Here is a 20,457-nt window from a genome sequence, read left to right as displayed (position 1 = left end):
CTCTCGGAACACGCGAAAAACATAATTGTCAAGGCCACCGTACTCTCTGCATTACAGAACTACTTTCTCATTCGCAATTGGCAGGTGCAACGATAGTATGGGGGGGCTGAAGCTATGGAAAATCACTATGGAAACCCATGAAATACGTCAGTCGACGCGAACCGAACCGAACATGGCTCTTCGTTAACTGAAGTTAAAACGTCAGTTTCGAAAGAGGGTTAATAAAACCAATTTACCCATAATTGGAGTATAATTTGTTGCTTCGATGGGAACCAACGACGAAGAGAACATTGAAGGAAGGAACGGTTCATCGAGGAGGAAAATACATTCGACACAAAGAGAATTATGGTTGAAACCGTTGTTGAAGCTGAAGCAACAGGAGGACATTATCGAAAGAGGAATAGTCACTGCTATCGGTAACATGAAAATAGACGGGGATTTGTTGAAGGGTATTATTCACGAACAAAGGGAAATAACATCTAAAAGGTATTATTTAATTGAGTGTTTTAAAATATTTTGGAGCAACTGTAAGACAATCCGGAAATTGTTTTATATTTTCATTCGGTAGACAAGCCTTTCTAAACTCGATGTATCGAAATATAGAGGACATCGCGAACGAAATGGAGTCTGCCAAACGCGTGACGAGGGACCCTGAAGAATTAAAAAAATTAGGTGAACGCGAATCTTTAATTCCGATGTAGCGAATCGATCGAGACAACTCGTATAAACACTTTTATTTCTATTTGTGTGTAGATGTAGACACGTACAAATTAAAATTGATCAAATTTTGGCAAAAGATGCAGGATTTCAAGAAATCTTGCTCCATCGATACCTTAGTGGAAGAACAGAACGCCCTTGGCGCCGAATTACGCGAATTCGCGCCGCAGCTAGAAAAATACGAGAACGTACAGAAAAACATTTTATCGTCGTGCCAAAATATAATAGAAAACAGGAAAGAGAGGAAAGATTGCAGGGAAGTAGAGGATTTTCATGAACTGGTCGCGAGAACAGGTAGTAAAAATAAATTTTAAATCGTGGACGTGCAAAAGAATTGAAAATTATAATCGTAGGGCACATGGATAATTGGACGTCGGAGGATCACCTGTATTTCCTGAAAATGCGACAGAAATGTGATAAAATTTCGGCTCTGGTCGCGGCCATTAAAAAAAAATGCCCTGATCTGTCGACGGTGGCTATAGTGAATCACGAGATATGGTACAAACAGTACACGAATTTACGGGAGAAGCAAAAATCAGCGATAAAAGAATGGCGACAGAAAAAGGAACTGGAGAAAACAAAGAGCGTCGATGAATTTCGATGCACCGAAAACTATTTTGAAGATGATTTAAACGAGGGTGAGAGAACGATAACTTCGAGACAGAAAAGGGCATCGCGAACGGAAGCGTCGAGATCGAATCACAGCGCGGACTCGAACGAAAGCGAGAAGAAAGAGTTGATTAAAAAGTGGCGAATGGAGAAGGAGAATAAACGCACGATGGACGAAGAGCAAATGAAAGTTCGGATGAAAATGAAACGGGAAACGGAGGAAAAGCAAAGAAGAAAACGACGGGAGAGGATTCAAGAAGCTTTGGAGGAATACAAGAAGAAGAAATCTTTCGAAAACGCGTCGAGGGAATCGAGTGCGGACTCGAAAGGGAAATGTACCTACGATTCAGCGTTGGTTAAGGCTTTCAGGTTACATTTATAGTAAATGTTTAATATTAGTACTTCGCGATTAATAATATTATTTAGAAAAGGACAATTACAGAAAGCAGGATGAAGAGTACACGAAAAGAAGAAAAGATTTGATACTGCGTTCGCAGAAGTCGCATAAAATTGAAATCACGGAAGAGAAAAGGTCGGAGCTTTCGAAAAACAGAAGCTTTTCCACTTTACTGAACAGTACAGCGGTTTGGAGAGAGAAATGCAAAGATGAAAGTCCGGTGAGACATTCTAACGAGCTGTTGTACATTAAAGACATTCCGAAAGCGTAAGTATACGAAGGAATAATTACTACATATAATTATTTTATAATTTGAAACTGTGTTACAGATGCTTTCGATGGAGAAACGAAGAATCTGGAGATTTAAAGAATATGATAGCGTTCAATTAATCAAGTAATGGAGCATTTTCTTGTCATCGTATAGTTAAGTCTGACATTATAAGTTTAAATATTCTAAAATAATAATAATAGTTATACTTACTTAGTTCGATGATAATAGAATACTTTAGATTAGGCAAGTAATCCAACTTATTATTTACTATCTTTTCATTTACAACGAATAAATCTTGAAAATAGACTTTGTTCTTTTAGAAAACTCAAATGATTGATATGCATTGGATGCTGACTTTGGAAGTGGATTCTTAGTGTGTTTCGATGCTATCAAATTACTTGGAACTATTTTTAAATAGTAAGTCTAACTCCCACGATTAAATAATTTTGATAATAATTATTCTAGTTTCACGGAACTTTTTTAAAAGGGCAGGAGGAAACGAACGAGACCGATTGATACATACTTAATGTTTATTTTTCTTTACGAACGTACCGGTTTCTTCAGACGATGTACATAATAAGTTATGAGTAAACGAGCGTTGGCATTATCCAGGACCGTTGTTCTCGGCTCTAAGTGGACCACTAAATTGGTTAATTCCTCCTTCTAGTTTCCTGAGCGTGCGCGATCCTCGCGTCTCTTAAAAACGCAAAACAAAAAGAAATGCTAACAAAACGAAATCGCGTGTATCGGTAAAAAGACGATTTATCATTGTTCCAGTACAGTCGTGGATAGTACCAATTCTCGATTATTTTACTCAAATATATAATATACTTTCTATTAACCTTCTTCGTTCGTTAATTCGATATCCATTTCTCTCTCACTCTCTCATTAGATTACCAAATACAAAAAACATAGGTGATACAATATATGTATAATGTTATAATACAAATGTGCCTCGTACTGTGCTGAGTACGATTTCGATAAGGATCGACGTTGTCCTCTGTACGCCTTATTTTTTCAACCCTTCTTTTTTTTTTTTATTTATTTTTCTTTTCCCCCATAATTTCACGGTTCGCGTCGACGCCTTATCAACATCTCGTCTACGGGCACCCTTACGAGTAGACTCCTTAAATCGTATATTTCCGTTTTTGTCCAAACTATGTATACATACATATATATAACGGCCTATATATGTATATATGCACGTAGAAATATAACCGTTTAGAATTCGTAATGTATGTATATCTTCTAGAAGTTTATTACAACGAACAATAAAGTGTTTAATGAAACGCTCCAACGTACTTGTCCCTTTCGCGCATTCGCACTCGACCTTGTTTCCCCCCCCCCCACATTTTCTCTATCGAACACATATACTCTCTCACTCGCTCAACCACTCGTTCATTTTCTCCCTCGACACACACTGCATTCACGGTGCAACAATTGCGACGCATCCCCCGATGCAACGAGGGCTGCCAGACGATACGACTTCTTTTTGTGACCCCTGCTTTATAATAAATATGTACACGCGAACACTTTGTACAGTTAAAGATCATCTTTGTCCCCATTTTCCTAGACGTGTCAATCCCTTATTATACAGACTGCCCGAAAAGAGTCAAGTCGAATTTTGTACGGAGTACCAAAAAGGTCGACTATCTAGATTAGAACAGTTTATACAAACAAGTGACTGAAAATTTTATATTAAAGTGCTACGATTCGTTGGCAGAACTGTTTTTACAGGTCTCGTAGTTCATTGGACGAGATAGGCCAATCCCCGTAAGCAAAAACTGAAATAATTTGATGGAAATAAATTAACTTGATATTTTTATAAACAAGCACATTCTGTTGAAAACCTGCTGTAACCTGTGAAACAATTGCTATAATAATTAACATTAACACTATAAGAATAACTGACGATCTGTCAACCTCTTCAGGGACGAATTCCTTGAATATGCTACAAAATATAGTAAAATTTCGTTGTGAATATTTAATCAAAATTTTGGTTCCATGGTACAATATTTAAGATACAGTTGCACTGGATTGACAAGTGGAATGGTAGCTTAGCAACGAGTGAAATTGAAGGTGAAACAGTAATATAAGTGGAAAATATCGAGGTTCTATTGCAACTTGAAAGGTAACGACCACGCGTGTATTAATATCCCTGAAGAGATTAAGAAATTGCTTTTGGGCAACTTTTCATGCCCACTCGAGTCCTTCGATACGCCGTACAAATTCGTCTCCAGACTTTCCAGCCACCCTGTATTCGTCGTTTCGTCGTCGATAACCCCCGGACACGGTGTCTTGCTCTCACCCTCTCGCTTCCCTCTCCTCCCTTCGAGACTCAACAGGTATCCATCGACCCTCTCGAGCTTTTCTTTTCCTAGTTTCCTTTTCTCTTGTTATCGATCGACCGACCAGGATCCATGGAAAAGTCCGCGACGCTTTCGTAACGAACGCACTCGACCTCGAAAGAGCGACGCATTAGGGGATGCAGGGCGCGCAATCGTTCGTTGAAACTCGAGCGCGGATTTTCGCGCGCCGAATGGAGACTTCGATGCCTCCCTCGTGGATAGGAAGTCAACCTCTAACTTCTAGCATTGCACATTTAGGGGACGGTAAAGATTCGAGATCCTGGATCCGCGTTTCGCTCGAAGAACGACTGTTTCCATTTTCTTTCGCGTGTGTGTATGTGTTTTTTTTTTTTTTTTAAAGAATTATCTACGACATCGAACTGCTTTGGCGGACAGATGGGAACGCGATCGATGAAGGAGATACGTGCAAGCTACGGTCCAAAATATTCAAAATAAATTCCTTCGTTGGTTTAATTTCACCGCGTATTATATCGATGATAACCATAGGTTTTTTTAAAGTTAGCTTTAAAGATGGCGTTTCGTTCTGAGGTCCAAGTTACACTTCGAGACTTTCTGGATACCTTAGAAGAGCGAGAATCGATTGAAAATAAAAAAAACTGTTCAAATTCTTGATTAAGACGACTGACAAAACAACGTAAAATATTTTGTTCAATTAAGGATTGTTTATCAAATCGTTAACCTCTAAATAGATTAACAATAATACTTAGTTATCATTGATATAGTGTACTGCTGCTATTAGACGGACAAAAGAATTTCTTTCGAAGATTTATTCTTTGCTAACGGTTACGATCAACCAAGGAACCAAGTTTTTAAAATTACTGTACTAGTCTCTCGATTTAATCCAATCTCGTTTTAGCGAACATTGTAAAGTCTTTAGGGTTCGCGAGGTTCTGAAAGCACGTTCGACTAATCTAAAAGCAAGAATTGTCCGTGGATCGACGAAACACTTCCCGACGATGCCAGTCGATCGAAAGTATCCCCGACGCGTTCTTAAATTTCAACACGCTAAATAAAACGAATATAAGATCCTAAGACTCTGTTAATGGAACAAGCAGCGCACTTGTACGGATCCCCGGACACTTCTCGCAGTGTGCAGTCACTTAAGAACTAATCGAATGAATCCATTTTGACTCCTTTTGCTGCCAGATTTATTGACGTGATATAGATGAATGTACATCTGGGCCCCAATAAAGTGCTACTTTAAATCGTAAAACGAAAAGGAAGCGTAATCACCTAGACCTCGCCAGCTTGCGTTCGTTAACAAAGTTCCGCGGACTGACCTCCGGATCCGTGAAGAGCGCGCGGCCATCTTCCCAGTTGCGCGTGCATCGCGGTCAGCTGACGCTAATGGCGCGTCAACTTGGCGCGGTCTAATCAAAACGCAGATCGTTTCCTCGACGATTACAGAGTGGAAGTGCCAAAGAGAGTTAACTGCGAAATAATAATCGTTAAATTATGCAACGAAAGCATTTGATTCGAGTTGCTATTAAAAAAAAAAACAAAATATCGTCCAACGCGGGATAACGTTGAACATTTGACGTTTGATCGTTGAAGAATCCCAATCTGTTTAATATTCTTTTGCAATTAACCCATTTGGTAGTTTTACTCTACAACCGTACAATCTTCAAACTACACGGTGACCTAAAGTACGCATATTCGCACGCCGATGTTTCGAGTTCGATTTGTGGTCCAGTAATTCCTTTCGGTGTACGCGTTACGTGTGCATTCGGGTCGTTCAGGAGATTGCATTCGGAGTAGATAATTGTCGACGGCAGCCAGCTGGCTCTATAAACGTATAAAAAAGACGAATTACCGCGGTGGAAATAGCGATACCGTCTCTTCTGTTTTGTATCGCTACGATCACAGCTGCTCGTTCGATCCTCGGACGCGATAAAAATTTGTTACACGGATCTCGCTGACACCCGATCCTGAACGACCGAACGGAAGAACCGTCGCGAATATAGAGGAAACACAATCAGCGTCAGAAAACCGCGACGTCGCGAGATAGATTTTTCACTCGCTTCTCCAGTTTTGTTTACATACTTTTTCTTTTAACTCGTTCGTCGATTCGCAGGTCCGCTTGGTTTCGCTCGCCACATCATCCCCCCCCGTCCCAAACCCCTCCCCGCCGTCGTATGCTTCCCCGTCGAGAGTGTAAGAGTCGCTACAATATTTTTTTGTTTACTCCTAAGCTTGTATAAAAACGATACTTCTTTTTTTTTTTTGTTCTTTGTTCAATACACCAAAGACGAGTGCATAAAGCAAACTATATTGGGACAACATGAATTCTGAATAAATACTTAATATTACAACAAAATCTTAAGTATTCTTCGTAATGTCACCGCTATATAGTTTGTAAGAAAATAAGATTACTTTACTTGAAATTTGTATGTACAGATATTACAAACAACGTTCTCGTAATGCATAGGCAATGTGTTTTTTTCTTTTTTTTTTTAACTACACACTTCTATTATACATGCCGTGGAGCAAGTCTAACGGATCCGCCCTTCTATACTTTATTTTATCTCTCATTTTTTTGTTTGTTTGTTTTGCCCCTTGTTTCTCTTTTGTTCATTCGAGTTTCGGTTGGCTCTTCTCGTCGTTGTCCCCCGAGTTATTTTTCCGACACGTTCGCGGTTCGAATATTTCTGAGACGAATTTTCCACGCCTACGGAGTACCTCCCTGCTCCGAATCCTTTCGTACTGTACGCAAGCACCGGTCCACTCGTCGTGTAAATGAAAAACTAACACTTCGTATCAATGTTGCTCTTATTATTCAATATAATTTACACAGACAACTTAGTTCGGACGTGATTCATACCGCGCAACTGTCGCACTCGGGTTCTCACGAATAGGGAACTTGGTTCGGAGCTCGGTTAACGGACGTTTGTTCGAGATCTAGATCGAATGCGCCGAAACAATTTCTCTAATTTTGCTTTATTCGCCTTCGACCGGACGAATTTCTTACAAGGAGAGCAGAAAATTTGCTTTTTTTTTTTTTAAATTAACAGTATCTTAAATAATAGGTTTCAACGAAAAACGCTTTCGTTTCAGGCATATGTTTTGTTCTCGAGATAAGTAAGGTTAAAAGTAAAAATTTAGAAGTCCTTGTATCGAGGAATCATTAATATTATTTTATTGATTTTAATAAAAGAATAATATTAGTTATTTTTGTTTGTCTAAAGTGGATGTTTTCAATAAACAGCTATGAATATTCATTTTGAAATAAAATGATATTGAACTTTCTTGTTCCTGTTATGGAAATTCAAAATCTGCATCATTACTTGAACGCTACAAGGACTCCAACTTTTGTATCCTTATCGTTTATAAGAAAAAATATAATATGAACATAAGACTCGTAAAACATTGTATCAGAAATTTATAAGCGAAACAATTTAACAAAAGAAGGGTATTTCTTAAACCCCTTAAGCCATCGAAATAATATATTTATTACAACATTAACGTCTGTAAAATACATATCAAATTCATTCTGTTTCATCGTAAAAAAAAATAATATCAGACGGTTCTAGACACGATTCCCGACATACCCGTCTCATGATTTAAAAGTTTATAATCTCAAATTCGTCAGAAAAAAAATAACGTTACTGATTCATAATTTGCATCTACCACAAATTTTCCACGCGCCAAGGGGTTAAACAGCTCAAGACACATAATCTAAATAGAATCCATAAAAAAAAACCGTGTTTCCATTTTCAGTCCTCTCCTTATCAAAACAAAGAACCGTTTCAATTCATCTGATCGTTGCAATAAACAGTTTGTCTCGGCGAGTACTGTACACAAAATCGAAAAAAAAAAAAAACGACAAAAGACGAAAGAAGCGACATCGACGATAACTGAACCAAGTTCCTCCAAAGTCTCTGCTGCGATTCGAACGTATATGGACCGAGAAAATCTTAGATGCGCATCCACAGTGTGTGTGTCCTAGCCAACAAGATTAATCCTAGGATCGCCGATCCTCGGCGACCATTATTTAAAATTCATTTTTGCATCGCACACGCACACATTCTCTCTCTTTCTTTCCAGTCACATCTCGCAGAGCACCAGCATCCTCTGTACACAGTGTTGCTCGGTGTTTTGTGTCCCACTTTCTCGCACCGCCGTCCACCGGTGGCGGAGTCCGGCGCCATTTTATAGAGCGTTCGGCACTGGTCGTTCCCGTTCAACCGATCTATCGCGAAACGGTCGAAGCCTGGTACGCACGCACGCACATCCACCCACACACAGCGTATATATATGTACACAGCGCGCGGACACCACCGCACTCACACTAGAAAGTCAGGGTCACTGTAGTCCTCGCTCTCGCTACTGTCGGAGATTCTTCTCCTCTTCTTCTTCTTGTGTTTCTTAACCTTCTCCGTTTTGTGCGCGCGATGCTTTCGGTGCTCCTTGGCGTCGTGGTGGGCGTGTATCGTGAGCTTCGGGACGCGCGGCGCTGGCATTTGATGCGGTGCGTTCGCGGACGCGTTGTGCACCGGCGTCACCGGCCCCGAACCGGCCATCGAGTTCACCGAGTTGTTAGGGTACTCGATCGTCGAGTTCAGACTGGCAACAGCGTTGCTGGTCACGCCGCCGTCCGCCAGTTTACCCTCGATCTCGGAGTTACCCATCTTCCCCGTGGTGTGCTCGTTCGAGTGCTTGCCGCTCGTGTCGGCCTCGTTCTTGTCATCCTCGCCCTCCTCCAGGTCGAACTTGAGCATCAGCTGCTTAAAGTCCAGGTACTCCTTCACCAGGTTCCTCCTGCCCTCCGCGTCCAGCTCCGCGTTGCTGTCGCCCCCCTTCAGCCTCTGTAGTGTAGCCTTTGGTTTGAACAACAGATTACTCTTGCGATTCACGGCTTTCTCGTAGACCTTGGCCGCCTCGGTCGGCGAGTACTGACCGATCTTCTGATCGGAGAAGCCGTAGAGGTCCTTCAGGTGTTGCCTCAACGTGAGAAGAAGCAAAAAGCCTTGGCTGGCGGTGATGTACTCCCTCAGCAGCGTCGTGTCGTTCGGTACCCTCGCTAGCAGAACGTCCTCGTCCTCCTCGTCGTCTTCTTCGTCCTCCAACGCGGACAAGAGTTGATCAGGCCGCGGCAGACCGTCAGGCCCCACCGTCAAGACCGACTGGCTCTGCTGCGTTAACTGATTGCTGCCTTCCTTCGGTAGTAACGCTTCCCTGAACGATTGCACCAAGTTCGTGCCCGACATTGAGATGATTATGTCTATGTGGTGTATAACGAACAGTGGTTCGTCCTGAACTTGATATGTAAAGTATGCGAGATTGTCGGCCAGGTACAGCATTTGCGACAAGCTCGTCTTAGCGCTCTCGTCGAACTGCTTCAGGAAGGACAGCACGATGGCTCTTCTCTGCTGCTTCGTATTCCTTAAAATGGTGTACAGGAAACCATTCAACGCGCCCGGGAACTCACCTTCCTTGACCCGCATACCTCTGACGGTGACGTCCGGCTGCAAGATACCCTGCAATCGGTAGCTCAGCTTGATGCCCAGCTGAGACTTCATGTGAATGAAGCCAGGATACTTCTTCTCGATGTCCTGCAGCTGCTTGTCCGCGCTGTGGCTCACCGCTTTCTCGCAGTCGGTGCTCATACAGATCAGATAAGGTACTATTTGGACAGGATGCACCAAACCTTGCGCCAGAATCAGCTGTATGACCTTCAGAGCGGCGTGTCGAACGCTCACGTTTTCGTGCAGGAAGGCTTCGAGAATTTCTTTCACGTACAGTTGAATTACGGTGCTCGCCATCCCCGAGGACACGTCCCCCATCTCTTTGAGGTTCTCCTGTTTCGACATCTTCGCCCACTCCATGTCCTGCTTGATCATCCTCTTGTCCTCCTCCTGTAGGTACACCTCGATGTTGTTCAACACTTGAATTCTCATGTGAACCAAGGCGTTCTCCGACGTAAGCAGATGATGGTACAGCTCCTTCAACTCGGGTAGCAACATGAACTCGTAGTGACGTATACACAAGGAACCGATGGCTGAAAGAGTGAAACGTTTGATATCGTCGTTGTCCAAGTGCACGAAGTAATTCAGCGTCTCGAACACCTGGTCCTTGATGTTCTCCGCCAAGCCCTCGATGACGTTTGGATCCGTGAAATTGAAATGCCGCAGCAACAAACCGACCGTGAACAGTGCTCTCTTTACGAACGGCTTGTACTTTAAAAGCATCGGATTCGTAGGGTCCTTTTCGTAGAACGATTTGTACTCGGTCAGATGTCCGTAATATTTCTTAAAGCAGTCTCGTATTAATTTAAAATTTCTCGTTACGTTGTTAACTATGGAACCTAGACAAGACAAACAGCTGGCTACGACCGATCTGTCGTGCTGTAAGATTAATTTCACGGAGTCCTCTTCCAGTTGGGCTAAAAAAGTCTCGCTCGGGTGCTCCATCAGCGGCACGACCAACTCCAGAGTGTGGGCGACGCTTCCTATGATCTGATAATCACCTTGCGTCTGACACTTGAGACTCAGATAAGGCTGTAACGTGATCGCGTGACTGACCAGCAATTGAGGACGTATCTTCGCGAACAGATACAGGGTCGTCAAACAAGCGACCAGTCTCTGCGACGATCCCTTCTTCTCCGTCTTCTCGGACTCCAGATTCGTTTCCTCTAATCGTAGAACGTTCTCGATCAGGCAGTCGACGATCTGCTTGCACGCAGTTAGCAACGCCTTGGGAGGCTCGGTTTGCATCTTTGTACTATCGTCTTTGTCCTCTTTCGGCTTGAACAAGCTTACCAGCAGCTGTTCGAACCACTCAAGACCCATATCTTTGCTAGCTGCCACAACGTCCGTTATGTTCATCACTTTTCTCAACAGCGACTCGGAGTCCAGGGTGGGACGTTCTCTGACCGGTGTGAACCACATGTTTTGAAACACCTCCATAACCAATTTCCTAATTCCTTCCTCGTCGTTTACTCTCCTGATCATTTTCACGCATATCTCCGGTATCTTGGGGAAATTCGGACACTCCATACAGATATCTTTTAGAATTTTAATTACGCGTTTTCGAACGCTGACGCCGGTGTCTAGGATCCTGGCGGACAGCATATCGTAATATTTATCTATTAATTCCGGTCTACTTAGTACAAATTTCCCCACCAAGTCGACGGCCGCTTCTCGCACCGATGTCGCGTGGTCCAGAAACGAATGTTTTACTCCCAGTTGCATGTCCACTCTCGCCAACACGCTCGGGTCTGCTTCGACGATCATCGTTAAACACTTCATAGCCTTCGTCCTGATCGCTATCGACGATTCCATCAGCACGTGGAGGATCTGTTTTAGGTATCTATCGAAACTTTGCGAAAACGGCCTCTTCGAGGCAAGGTATTGCGATATAAGTTCCGCCGAATTGTAATCGATATACGTCTGCAGAATATCCGGCTTCGTTCCTGTACTACACGGCCTTATTCTACTTACAATATACTTCTTCTTCTCCTCTATGATTCTGTAAGCCTCTGAATTCTTTTGCTCGTTATTGTCGTTCTCGTCCGCGTCCGGTTCGTCCATCTCGGATTCGGACTCCTGGTCGCTCGTGTGGTGTTTATTTTTCTTTTTCACTCGTTTTTTATGTATCTTTTTATTAGGGCTGTTCTTCGCCTGACCGACTCTGGACTTCTCCACCGCGCAGTCTCTGTACCATTGGGCCAAATAAAAGTGACGAGCGTATCCTAACGCGGAATCCTTCGTCCCGTTTACTGCCAAATAGTCCAAAAGTACCTTCTGTAAAAAAACTGTCCTCTCTTCGTCCTCGCTCAGACCTGTGATCTCCTTGTCCTTTACTTGGTCGTAATCCGAGTCCTTCTGTTGCTCTATTTTTATATCCTTTATAATCTGATCGATGGTAGATAATTTGCATTGGGAATTGACCGCGTCTTTTCGTAATCTGGCTGCAACAACGCCCAGGTAATCGATGGACGCCACTCTGAGAGCCATGTCGGAGCTTTTATTCGAAAAATGACCTACCAGCAGATTTCCAAGTACGCTCAATAGCAATTCTGCTGCTGGCCATTCTGGTTTGTTCACGGTGGCTAGCAAATCTTGCACGAAATTTTCAAACAACGGTCTGTAATCGATCTCTTCTCCTTTGCTACCGCATTTGCTGAGGAACACGGTTAAAAAATTTCCCGCTATTCTGGTCGCCGTCTCGTATTTGTTAATGATTAAAACGTCAGCGTCGAAGTAATTTAGCTTTTTCTCGTCCTTCTTCTCGTCCTCTTCTTGCGATTTCTTTTGCTGCGGGATAATACTGTCTGACAACACAACAACGCATTGGATAAGTTGCAGGACCAATGCCGTTAACATTTGTATGTGATCCTCGGAATTTAACCTGTACGTTCTCAAGCTTCGTTTGCTGCTCGGAAGTCGTGCTATAGACGCTAATATATCATCGAGTAACAATCTTCTATGCTTTTCGTATTTCGTGAATATAACAGTGACCAGCTTTAAAGCGCTTAACTGAAGGTCGCTAACAGATTCAACAAAAAATGGTGCAACGCCCAGCGTAGATGCATGCAAGACGCTCGTATCCGTTAAAACTTGAATGTTCAATAATTCAGCAAGTAGACCAACTAATTCGTGCATCTTGTTATAAACCTGAAGAATACTTTTCTCGCGTACCTCTTTCATGTGACCCCTCTTTTTACGACCACTAGAATTATAACTGTCAGTCTTGCTTTTCGTATCTATTTTATAAACGGGATCGAAAGAGGGATAAATAGTATTTTGCAACTGAAATTTCATAAAAAGAACTATTCTATCAATTACATCCTCTAAGTAAACCATTTTTGGCATATTACTAGACGTCATAATATGTAACGAGATTAACGAAGCATCTACGGCGCGTTGCACCCTTTCCATAGCTAACTGCGTCCATAGCCGACTTTCGTCGATGTCATCGTCGGGATCAGCGAGGGGCGAGACCTTCGCTCCGTCTCGAATATTTTTCTCCAAGATATTCAATAATCTAACCAATCTATCCGCAGGAATGGACTCCATCGCTCCTAACGCTTTCAATTTCGCTGCTTCTGTACATAAATCGTGTAACTGATATTTAGGAATTAACAATTCCGGAGGCACATCACCGTCGTCCTCGAATTCGGCGTTGGTAGTGAAGTCTTCGGTATTTTCGAATATCGTCTCTATGGTCGTGTTAAAACGCTGATACGTATTAGTTTCCATCAGCTCCTCTACGCTGAGCTTAGCCAACACGGGCACAAGCTTCTTCTCGATCTTCCGTATTTTTGGTTTCGAAGGCGACAGCTGTTCGCTTCTTTCGTCCTCGTCGTCGTCGTCGTCCAACACCCTTCTTCGCCTGCGCGTTTTATCCTCGCTCTTCTTCCTCTCCGCTTTCTCCTTCTCTCTTTGGACTTGACGTTCTTTCGCGCGCGCCTTAAAATATTTATTATTCTTACCGATCTCCTCCTCGCTTTCCGAATCCGACTTGGTCTCGTCGAGGTTGGAAATTCCCATTTTCGCGGCCCGGCTCGGTGACTTCTCCGCGAACGCGGCCAAGCTCTTTTGCATCAGAGCCTGGTCCGCTAACGATAATCTGTCCAGCATGACGACCGGCTCCTTCAATTTCTCCGGTAAAGGGCCAGGCATTTTCAATACCTTCTCCGAGTTGTTGTTCTGCTGATGCTGCACCAACGGTGTCGCGGCAGCGTTCAAAGTATTGACTATTTCACTGGTATCGATGGTCGGGAACGATGTGGTCTGCGTCGTTGACAGTAAGTGTTGCGTCGCGTTATCCAAGCTCTGTTTCGCCTCGATATTCTCGATCGGTAGATCGATATCGGGAAGACCTGTTACTGGATCGAGTAAAAATTGTTGGTTCTCTTGTGCCGAACTATCTATATCCATTGGTTGATGAGTTCCCAGTGGATGATGTACTTGTTGATTCATCATAGGGTCGTAGATGTTTTGTTGCATGTTAATGGTTTGGTGCTGCGGCATAGGCATGTGTGCACGCATAGGAGATGCCATGTGCATGTTGTGCTGAGGCGTCATGCCAGCCATATTATGGTGTTGCGGTGTTACGTTGCCGAGGGTCGTCAACGGCGTACCAGGAGAACTCATATGTGCCGGTGAATACATATTTGGTTGCTGTGTTATGTTAGGCAGAGGATTGATGCCAACGGGCGGGGGAAGTACCGTTCTGGCAGCGGCCGGATGAGCTGGACTGCCTTGCGGCGTTTGTCTCGACCCTGAAGAACTCGAGTAAGATGGTGAAAATCGTCCATAATTTCCAGACGTCTGATTGGTATTATGCATGATAGGTGTTCCCTGCGCCCAGTTTCGTGGTGAATTATACTGGGGGCCCTTGAATACGTGCGGATTTATTTGTAGAATCGCCTTGAGTAGTTCCGGAGTGTTTTGCTCGGTTTCCAAAGGCTGTTCGGTATTTGCATAATTGTCTTTCAATTCAATATGATCGGACGACGTTTGCGATAATGATAGTATTAATTGCGGCACTAAGTTCTCGTTACGAACACTTAATAGTATTTGTGCTTCTTCCGCCACTCTTGGATGAAACAGCAGGGACTTGTTAGTCAATGTCTGTGGCAATGGCGTTGGAAGGGGCATTTCAGGTAACAAGTCGGTGAGACTCGCGATACCAGCGAGAGTTGTGATTGGCACACTCGGTATAACCCCGTTCATCTTGAATATGATTTGTTCTGGCATTACAGCCTCGACAAAAAATATTATTAAAATTAGGTCTAGTGTCCTTACGTGTACTCTGAGGTTCATAGAATTATCCAACGTAACGAACACCGCACTAACATATTATAAATGTTCCGTTCACAGTATGTGATAAATATAAATTAACAGAACATATCTAAATGCACTGTTTTCACAAATGTTTAAAGAAATCATTGTTAAAAATCTTTACACTCGCATTTTCAAGACATTCCGACGTCAAAATTATTTCACCGTTGAACAGAATTGTATCTAATGCTTGTTAAACAACACTAGCACTAAGATATATAATGGGAACTTAACAATGTCTCTTTTAAGTTCCCATGATGCATCAGAAAGTATCAACCAAATTTTGACGAAGCTCGAGGATCCTCCAACAAACGGTCCATTGTTAGTTGTAATTCTCTGTCCTGAAACAGAGAAGATTGTGCCCAATAAAATATTTCAATCATTTATTCGTTACACAATCTATTGAAAACATTAATATTTTAAAATAAGATAAATAAATGATAACATTTTTGTATATTATATAAATATTCCAATATAACACATAAAAGTAAGAATCAACCAAATATTTAAATATTTCAGTGCTATTGATTTAAAATGTAATAAAAATAATATAATAAATCTTCTTATGCAAAACAAAACTGGTACACATACAAATTCACACAACACTGATTCAGTGACAAGCTTTCATAAAATATAAATTTTGTGTAAATTTACTTTATTAACTGCATATCGCGTAAAAATGTTCACGATTATCATAAACGCGAAATAAAATGTTAATAGTTCACGATAAAATGTCACAGAATAGATTTCAAAAAAATAATCTTAGTCATTCATGAAGGTTAGAGTAATCTGATATGATCTGTTTTATGCTGATTTCGGGAAATATTGTCAAATGTTGCACTATATTTTAGAATTTTATATAATCTCACAATAATGCAATGAATAAAACATTATTTAAGTCAAAGTGATAATAAAAAGAATCATTTACTGCAGTTACTATATGTACCTATCTATGCATACATACATATATACGTACACATGCATAGTATGTATACACATACATCCATACATACTATAATACACTAAATGTTATCAAATTGGAATAATTAATTGTACAATTATTTCAATTATCCTTCACAAGTTTCTTCATGGTCGAGACTGACTCGATAAATGTAACACTTACAAGAAAACATCCATCAAACAAAACAAAAACCAAAATAACCAACAAACAAAGCGCTCAGTGCACATGATATCAATGAAAGTGTCATTATTTCTATAGAAAATTCTATTTCCATCGGCAAGTCTGACTATTTACATCACTGATTCACATAATTTCATCTGTCGATTCGCACAACATTCAATGGTTGTATCACTATAGCCACATAAAGCTGATATTATTACCTTCAATTGTTGGATATCTACCATCCAACATCATATGTATGATAACATGGCCTTAGGAGGATGCTATTGGCTGGAAACTTCTTCAGCGAGCGCAATTCTGCTAAATAATAGAATTGCCATGTTCAGTAATGCTAGTGGAAACGCTTGTATGTCATTTTGACACAACGGGACAAATATCGGTCGAAGTTTCGTGTCAATTGCCTTACCGAGCTACGCGCAACGATTATTTATACTGCAGAATGCGAGCAGTGAATGGAATTTTGGCGGGAGGTGTGTCGATATCCAAGAACCCCGGCTCGTTCAATCTATAGAAACCATCGACGTTCGCGCGTCCGCCAAAACAACGGTCCCTTCGTGGTGAATCGACTCGCAAAAGTTTTCGTCGTGAAGATATTCACTCAATTGTCATCCGTGGTTGTGGCCTATTTGGTTGGACACGTTTCCCCCTCGATCACCAGGGAACACTCTGCTCCACGACACCGCACGATTTTCACTTACGTTTCTCACGGCACCGCGTAAACATCGCCATGTCAAAGGTGGTGTATCGCGGGGAAAACAGTATTTATAGTGTGAATACGAAGAAAACAGACACAAAGGCGTCCATTTTCCTCAGCAGCGAGTTAGCGGAAGTTGCGTAGTAGATACAGGCCAGATACAGGTATACCGGCGCTACGGCGTCGCATTTCAAATTACGGTGTGCCGTTCGCATGAGGGCGATATGGTCAATCCATAGCGTTAAGTTTTATTAATTATATGCAACAACGCAGTCGAAATGGTAATTAACATGTTTTGAGTGTGATTGATCTTCTAACCGAACCCCTGGTCCCTCGATTATGTCCCTACCGTATTCGAGCTAAGACGATCCCCTAGTTTATCGTGACAAAGAAGCGAAATGCATACGAAGAACGTCTACTTAATTCTTCTTCGTCGTGTCGAATATGGTAATTGAAAAACTGAATCCCCGTCTACAATTATATTACAATCAGGCTATGTATACGCGTTCTATAGTCGTTGATTAAACGAAACTTTGTTTGATTGTCAAATAGGTATGCAAAAACAGTTGGCAGTTCCGATAGTCAGTTTCCCAGTAGACTTTCGATACTATGTTTTGATTGTATAGTCGATGGCATTCAGAGCCGGCATCAACTGTACGCCGAATAGGCACCGGGGTTAGAAAAATCACACAAATATTTGTGAAAAATGATAAGACAATTAATACCGAAGCAAGAATTATTAAACTTAATCCGTCGACGAGTAAATTGTTTTCGAATTGTTGTGTATTCGTTATCTAATATGTAACCTTTAATCGTTTAGCGTTCAGAAGAACAATACAATGATTAAAGACAAAATTTAGTCGTTCTGAAAGATAAAAGTCTTTATGTGAGGATGTCGCCATTAATTAGTGATACTTAAGGCGCCGCATACCATTGAGACGATCCTGAATGATACAGTAAATTTGTTTGCAGATGACGCCACTAGTGTCTCCTTTGATCTTTCGGCAATTATCGCTTAAAAAGATATTTTCCAATTAATGACTGTTTCAATTAACTCACTTAGTGTCGATATGTAATAATAGATGCAATTGCTGCCGGTCGAGTTTCATTTCTACTTGTTTTATTTCGAAACTGATACACGAAGAATAAGGTAAACGATGACTTGCTATTTTAATATAACAACATATAAAGCCTTTTACATTAAAACATCGCAAATATTAATCTTTAGAGGTTGAGAAATTTTCGAATTTGGAATTCGTATGCGCATAACATAGCGCCAAATATCCATGGATCTTTATACATAGCATATCTTAAAAGTCCCTATTTTTTTTACGATAGAATAAATCTAAAAGAAATACTTCCGTAATACGTTTAGACGTATATTTTCGTAGATAACAGAAATGTCAAATCGAAAAGAAAATACAAAGTTTGGTTAGGATATGTTACTATGAAAACGGATTCGTTATTCATAACTCGAGGCTGAAGGAAATGTAATAAACAAGCTTAAAATAATTGAAATATAGTTTAAACTTTTATATGTAGTAAAAAAATGTGTAACATATTGTTAACTTGTTTTATTTTACTAAAACGAATAGGGATTTTCTGCGTGCATTGTATTTCTATGCGAACAGTTTGGCGTATCGTCCGACAGAGCGTGCTGCAATCGACGGGATTTCGACTCTCGTGCTCGAAGGCTTAAAAAATAAAATTCTGAGTAAAAACTCCAAAATGGCGCGACTGCTAAGCGTAAACACCCAGTTTTGATGTTAGTGAGGCGCATTGGCCGCGAAGGATTTGTGTGAAAATTCAACGACCTGTTACTTTTTTTTGTGTTTAACTGTGTGACGAACAAATTTTACCTGAATGTTCACTGTATCCACGATCGCCCATTCTATACCAGGTAAATATCGAACCTATTTGACTTTAAAAGTGTTTTCCAATCCGAAGCCTAGTAATCTGTACGGAAATCGTGCTCGAATTTTCGTTAAAATCACTGCCCATCGATGCTACGATACCTATATCACGAATTTAAAAAATTCGAGCGATTTCTAATCGAATTTTTAAGCGTCGTATCCTCTCTTTAAGTGGGACACTTTTCTATCGTAAAATGCTAGAAATTCTCTTTATTACCTGCTCCTCTTAACATACTAATACGTTATCTTGACATAATGAGAGCAAAAATTCTCATTTGTGCTATGTTTAAGTAATGATTGTTTTATCAAATGTGCAAGCGTATGCACCTACAAAGAATCACAAATTTTGAAGGAAATGAAGTTTACGAGAGCCAGATATGTCAACATACTTTATAACAAAGGGAGACAAACTTATATTTAGAAGATTGTTTAAATCAAAATGCACATATTACTCATTTTACCTTCCGATAACGTTCGAGAACACGGCAGTCTTTAAATTTACTTCGATACTAATTATTTAAACACTTTCTATTTGCTGTGTAATCTCATTTTGTCTGTAAATCTTTTATAAAGTTTAAAACTGTACACAGTAGTCTTTTAATGTTTGTAATTGTTGCAGGGAGTGACCCGAGTAAGATGACCCAGAAGCGCAGTGCTAGTATGGCTCATATAGGGTATGTTTTTTTATATAATAACATATCACATTTTTTCCTTTTATACCCTTGCACAGAGTGTTGTATTGTATGCGTATGGCAAAGAGAGATTCAGGATATACAATAAGGAAAAAGTGTTTGTATTAATATATATGCTCGATAAGATTCGAAGGTGTCCCTTTGTCACCTTTGCATTTAGATGCAAATAATTGTTTAAAAAATTATTTACCACTACGATACATTCGTTTTTTCCACCAATTACAACAAGTGCCAATTTTCGGCTTAGCTTTTTGACGAATTTTGGAAGCAGAACGTTTGGTACAGTCGTAACTGTGCTGCAAGTTTAAGTCTTGCACACACACAGGAAAGTTTTAGTTATTCTCGATTAAACACGATTCCCAGAAGCGCCACGCTATCTATATAAGATCAGTTACTATGTCTGGCACAACAGTAGGCAATTTCTGAGCCGATGCTCGCTGATATTCCTTCGCGCCAGCGCCAGCCATTGCGACACCGTCCAAGAAACATTTCGTTATCGTAAACATCGCATACTTTTACTGCCGGCGCGGGGACCGTTCCTCGGTACACTTTTTACATAAGAATTTATACGTCAATCCGCTATAAATACACGTCCACTCGAATCACTTAAAATTACCTCGTAATTTCCATGCAGTCGCGAACTTTTCTTTAATCGCTCCAATCTCGGTATAAACGACGTACACGAAAGTATCGCGACGAATGATTAGAAATTATTTTTATTCCCCGAGCGTACTTTCTTATCGTATGTTGTGAAACAGATAGGCAATTGCGAAGTGGGAGATCGAAGATAAATTATCTCGAATACGCATGGAACTATAAAAATTACGTGTATAGACGTGCATGGAGGACATGTGTATTTTTCAAAAA

General features: G+C 41.0%; 3 protein-coding genes across 5 annotated transcripts in view; 2 read left to right on the top strand and 1 right to left on the bottom strand.

Moving 5' to 3' along the window:
* Positions 1-265: 265 nt before the first annotated feature.
* LOC143343552 (uncharacterized) lies at positions 266-2,113 on the top strand. The gene is made up of 6 exons (XM_076768534.1): positions 266-486; positions 569-672; positions 754-1,011; positions 1,071-1,695; positions 1,769-1,990; positions 2,053-2,113. The coding sequence occupies exons 1-6, from the start codon at positions 266-268 to the stop codon at positions 2,111-2,113; spliced, it is 1,491 nt and encodes a 496-aa protein (XP_076624649.1).
* A 431-nt stretch (positions 2,114-2,544) lies between these two features.
* Nipped-b (Nipped-B cohesin loading factor) lies at positions 2,545-17,108 on the bottom strand. 2 transcript variants are annotated; one of them, XM_076767894.1, is made up of 3 exons: positions 16,698-17,108; positions 16,492-16,591; positions 2,545-15,491 (listed from the first exon to the last, which is right to left on the bottom strand). In XM_076767894.1, the coding sequence occupies exon 3, from the start codon at positions 15,130-15,132 to the stop codon at positions 8,647-8,649; it is 6,486 nt and encodes a 2,161-aa protein (XP_076624009.1). In that variant the 5' UTR covers positions 15,133-15,491; positions 16,492-16,591; positions 16,698-17,108; the 3' UTR covers positions 2,545-8,646. The 2 variants fall into 2 exon arrangements, with proteins under 2 accessions (XP_076624009.1, XP_076624010.1); XM_076767895.1 differs by having other exon boundaries at positions 16,492-16,588.
* Positions 17,109-18,100: 992 nt separating this feature from the next.
* Tgo (Aryl hydrocarbon receptor nuclear translocator homolog tgo) overlaps positions 18,101-20,457 on the top strand; it is a 37,228-nt gene continuing 34,871 nt past the window's right edge. The window contains exons 1-2 of one of the 2 annotated variants that reach the window (XM_076768037.1): positions 18,101-18,135; positions 19,518-19,572. In XM_076768037.1, coding sequence (XP_076624152.1) covers positions 19,535-19,572 — 38 coding nt within the window. In that variant the 5' untranslated portion in view covers positions 18,101-18,135; positions 19,518-19,534. Of the gene's footprint in view, positions 18,136-18,639; positions 18,886-19,517; positions 19,573-20,457 lie in introns of those variants that run through there. The other variant, XM_076768036.1, reaches the window with a different exon arrangement.

This window comes from Colletes latitarsis, chromosome 7 (assembly GCF_051014445.1).
Source record: "Colletes latitarsis isolate SP2378_abdomen chromosome 7, iyColLati1, whole genome shotgun sequence".
Taxonomy (NCBI): Eukaryota; Metazoa; Arthropoda; class Insecta; order Hymenoptera; family Colletidae; genus Colletes; species Colletes latitarsis.
Note: the sequence above shows the minus strand (reverse complement) of the source record. Positions and strands in the feature narration are given on the sequence as shown.

Excerpts from the sequence above, each read along its gene's own strand:
- LOC143343552 (XM_076768534.1), top strand. The coding sequence starts at position 266 with ATGGGAACCAACGACGAAGAGAACATTGAAGGAAGGAACGGTTCATCG. Across the intron at positions 673-753 it reads TGAAGAATTAAAAAAATTAG|ATGTAGACACGTACAAATTA; the intron begins GTGAACGCGAAT and ends ATTTGTGTGTAG. Across the intron at positions 1,696-1,768 it reads GCGTTGGTTAAGGCTTTCAG|AAAGCAGGATGAAGAGTACA; the intron begins GTTACATTTATA and ends GGACAATTACAG.
- Nipped-b (XM_076767894.1), bottom strand. The coding sequence starts at position 15,132 with ATGAACCTCAGAGTACACGTAAGGACACTAGACCTAATTTTAATAATA.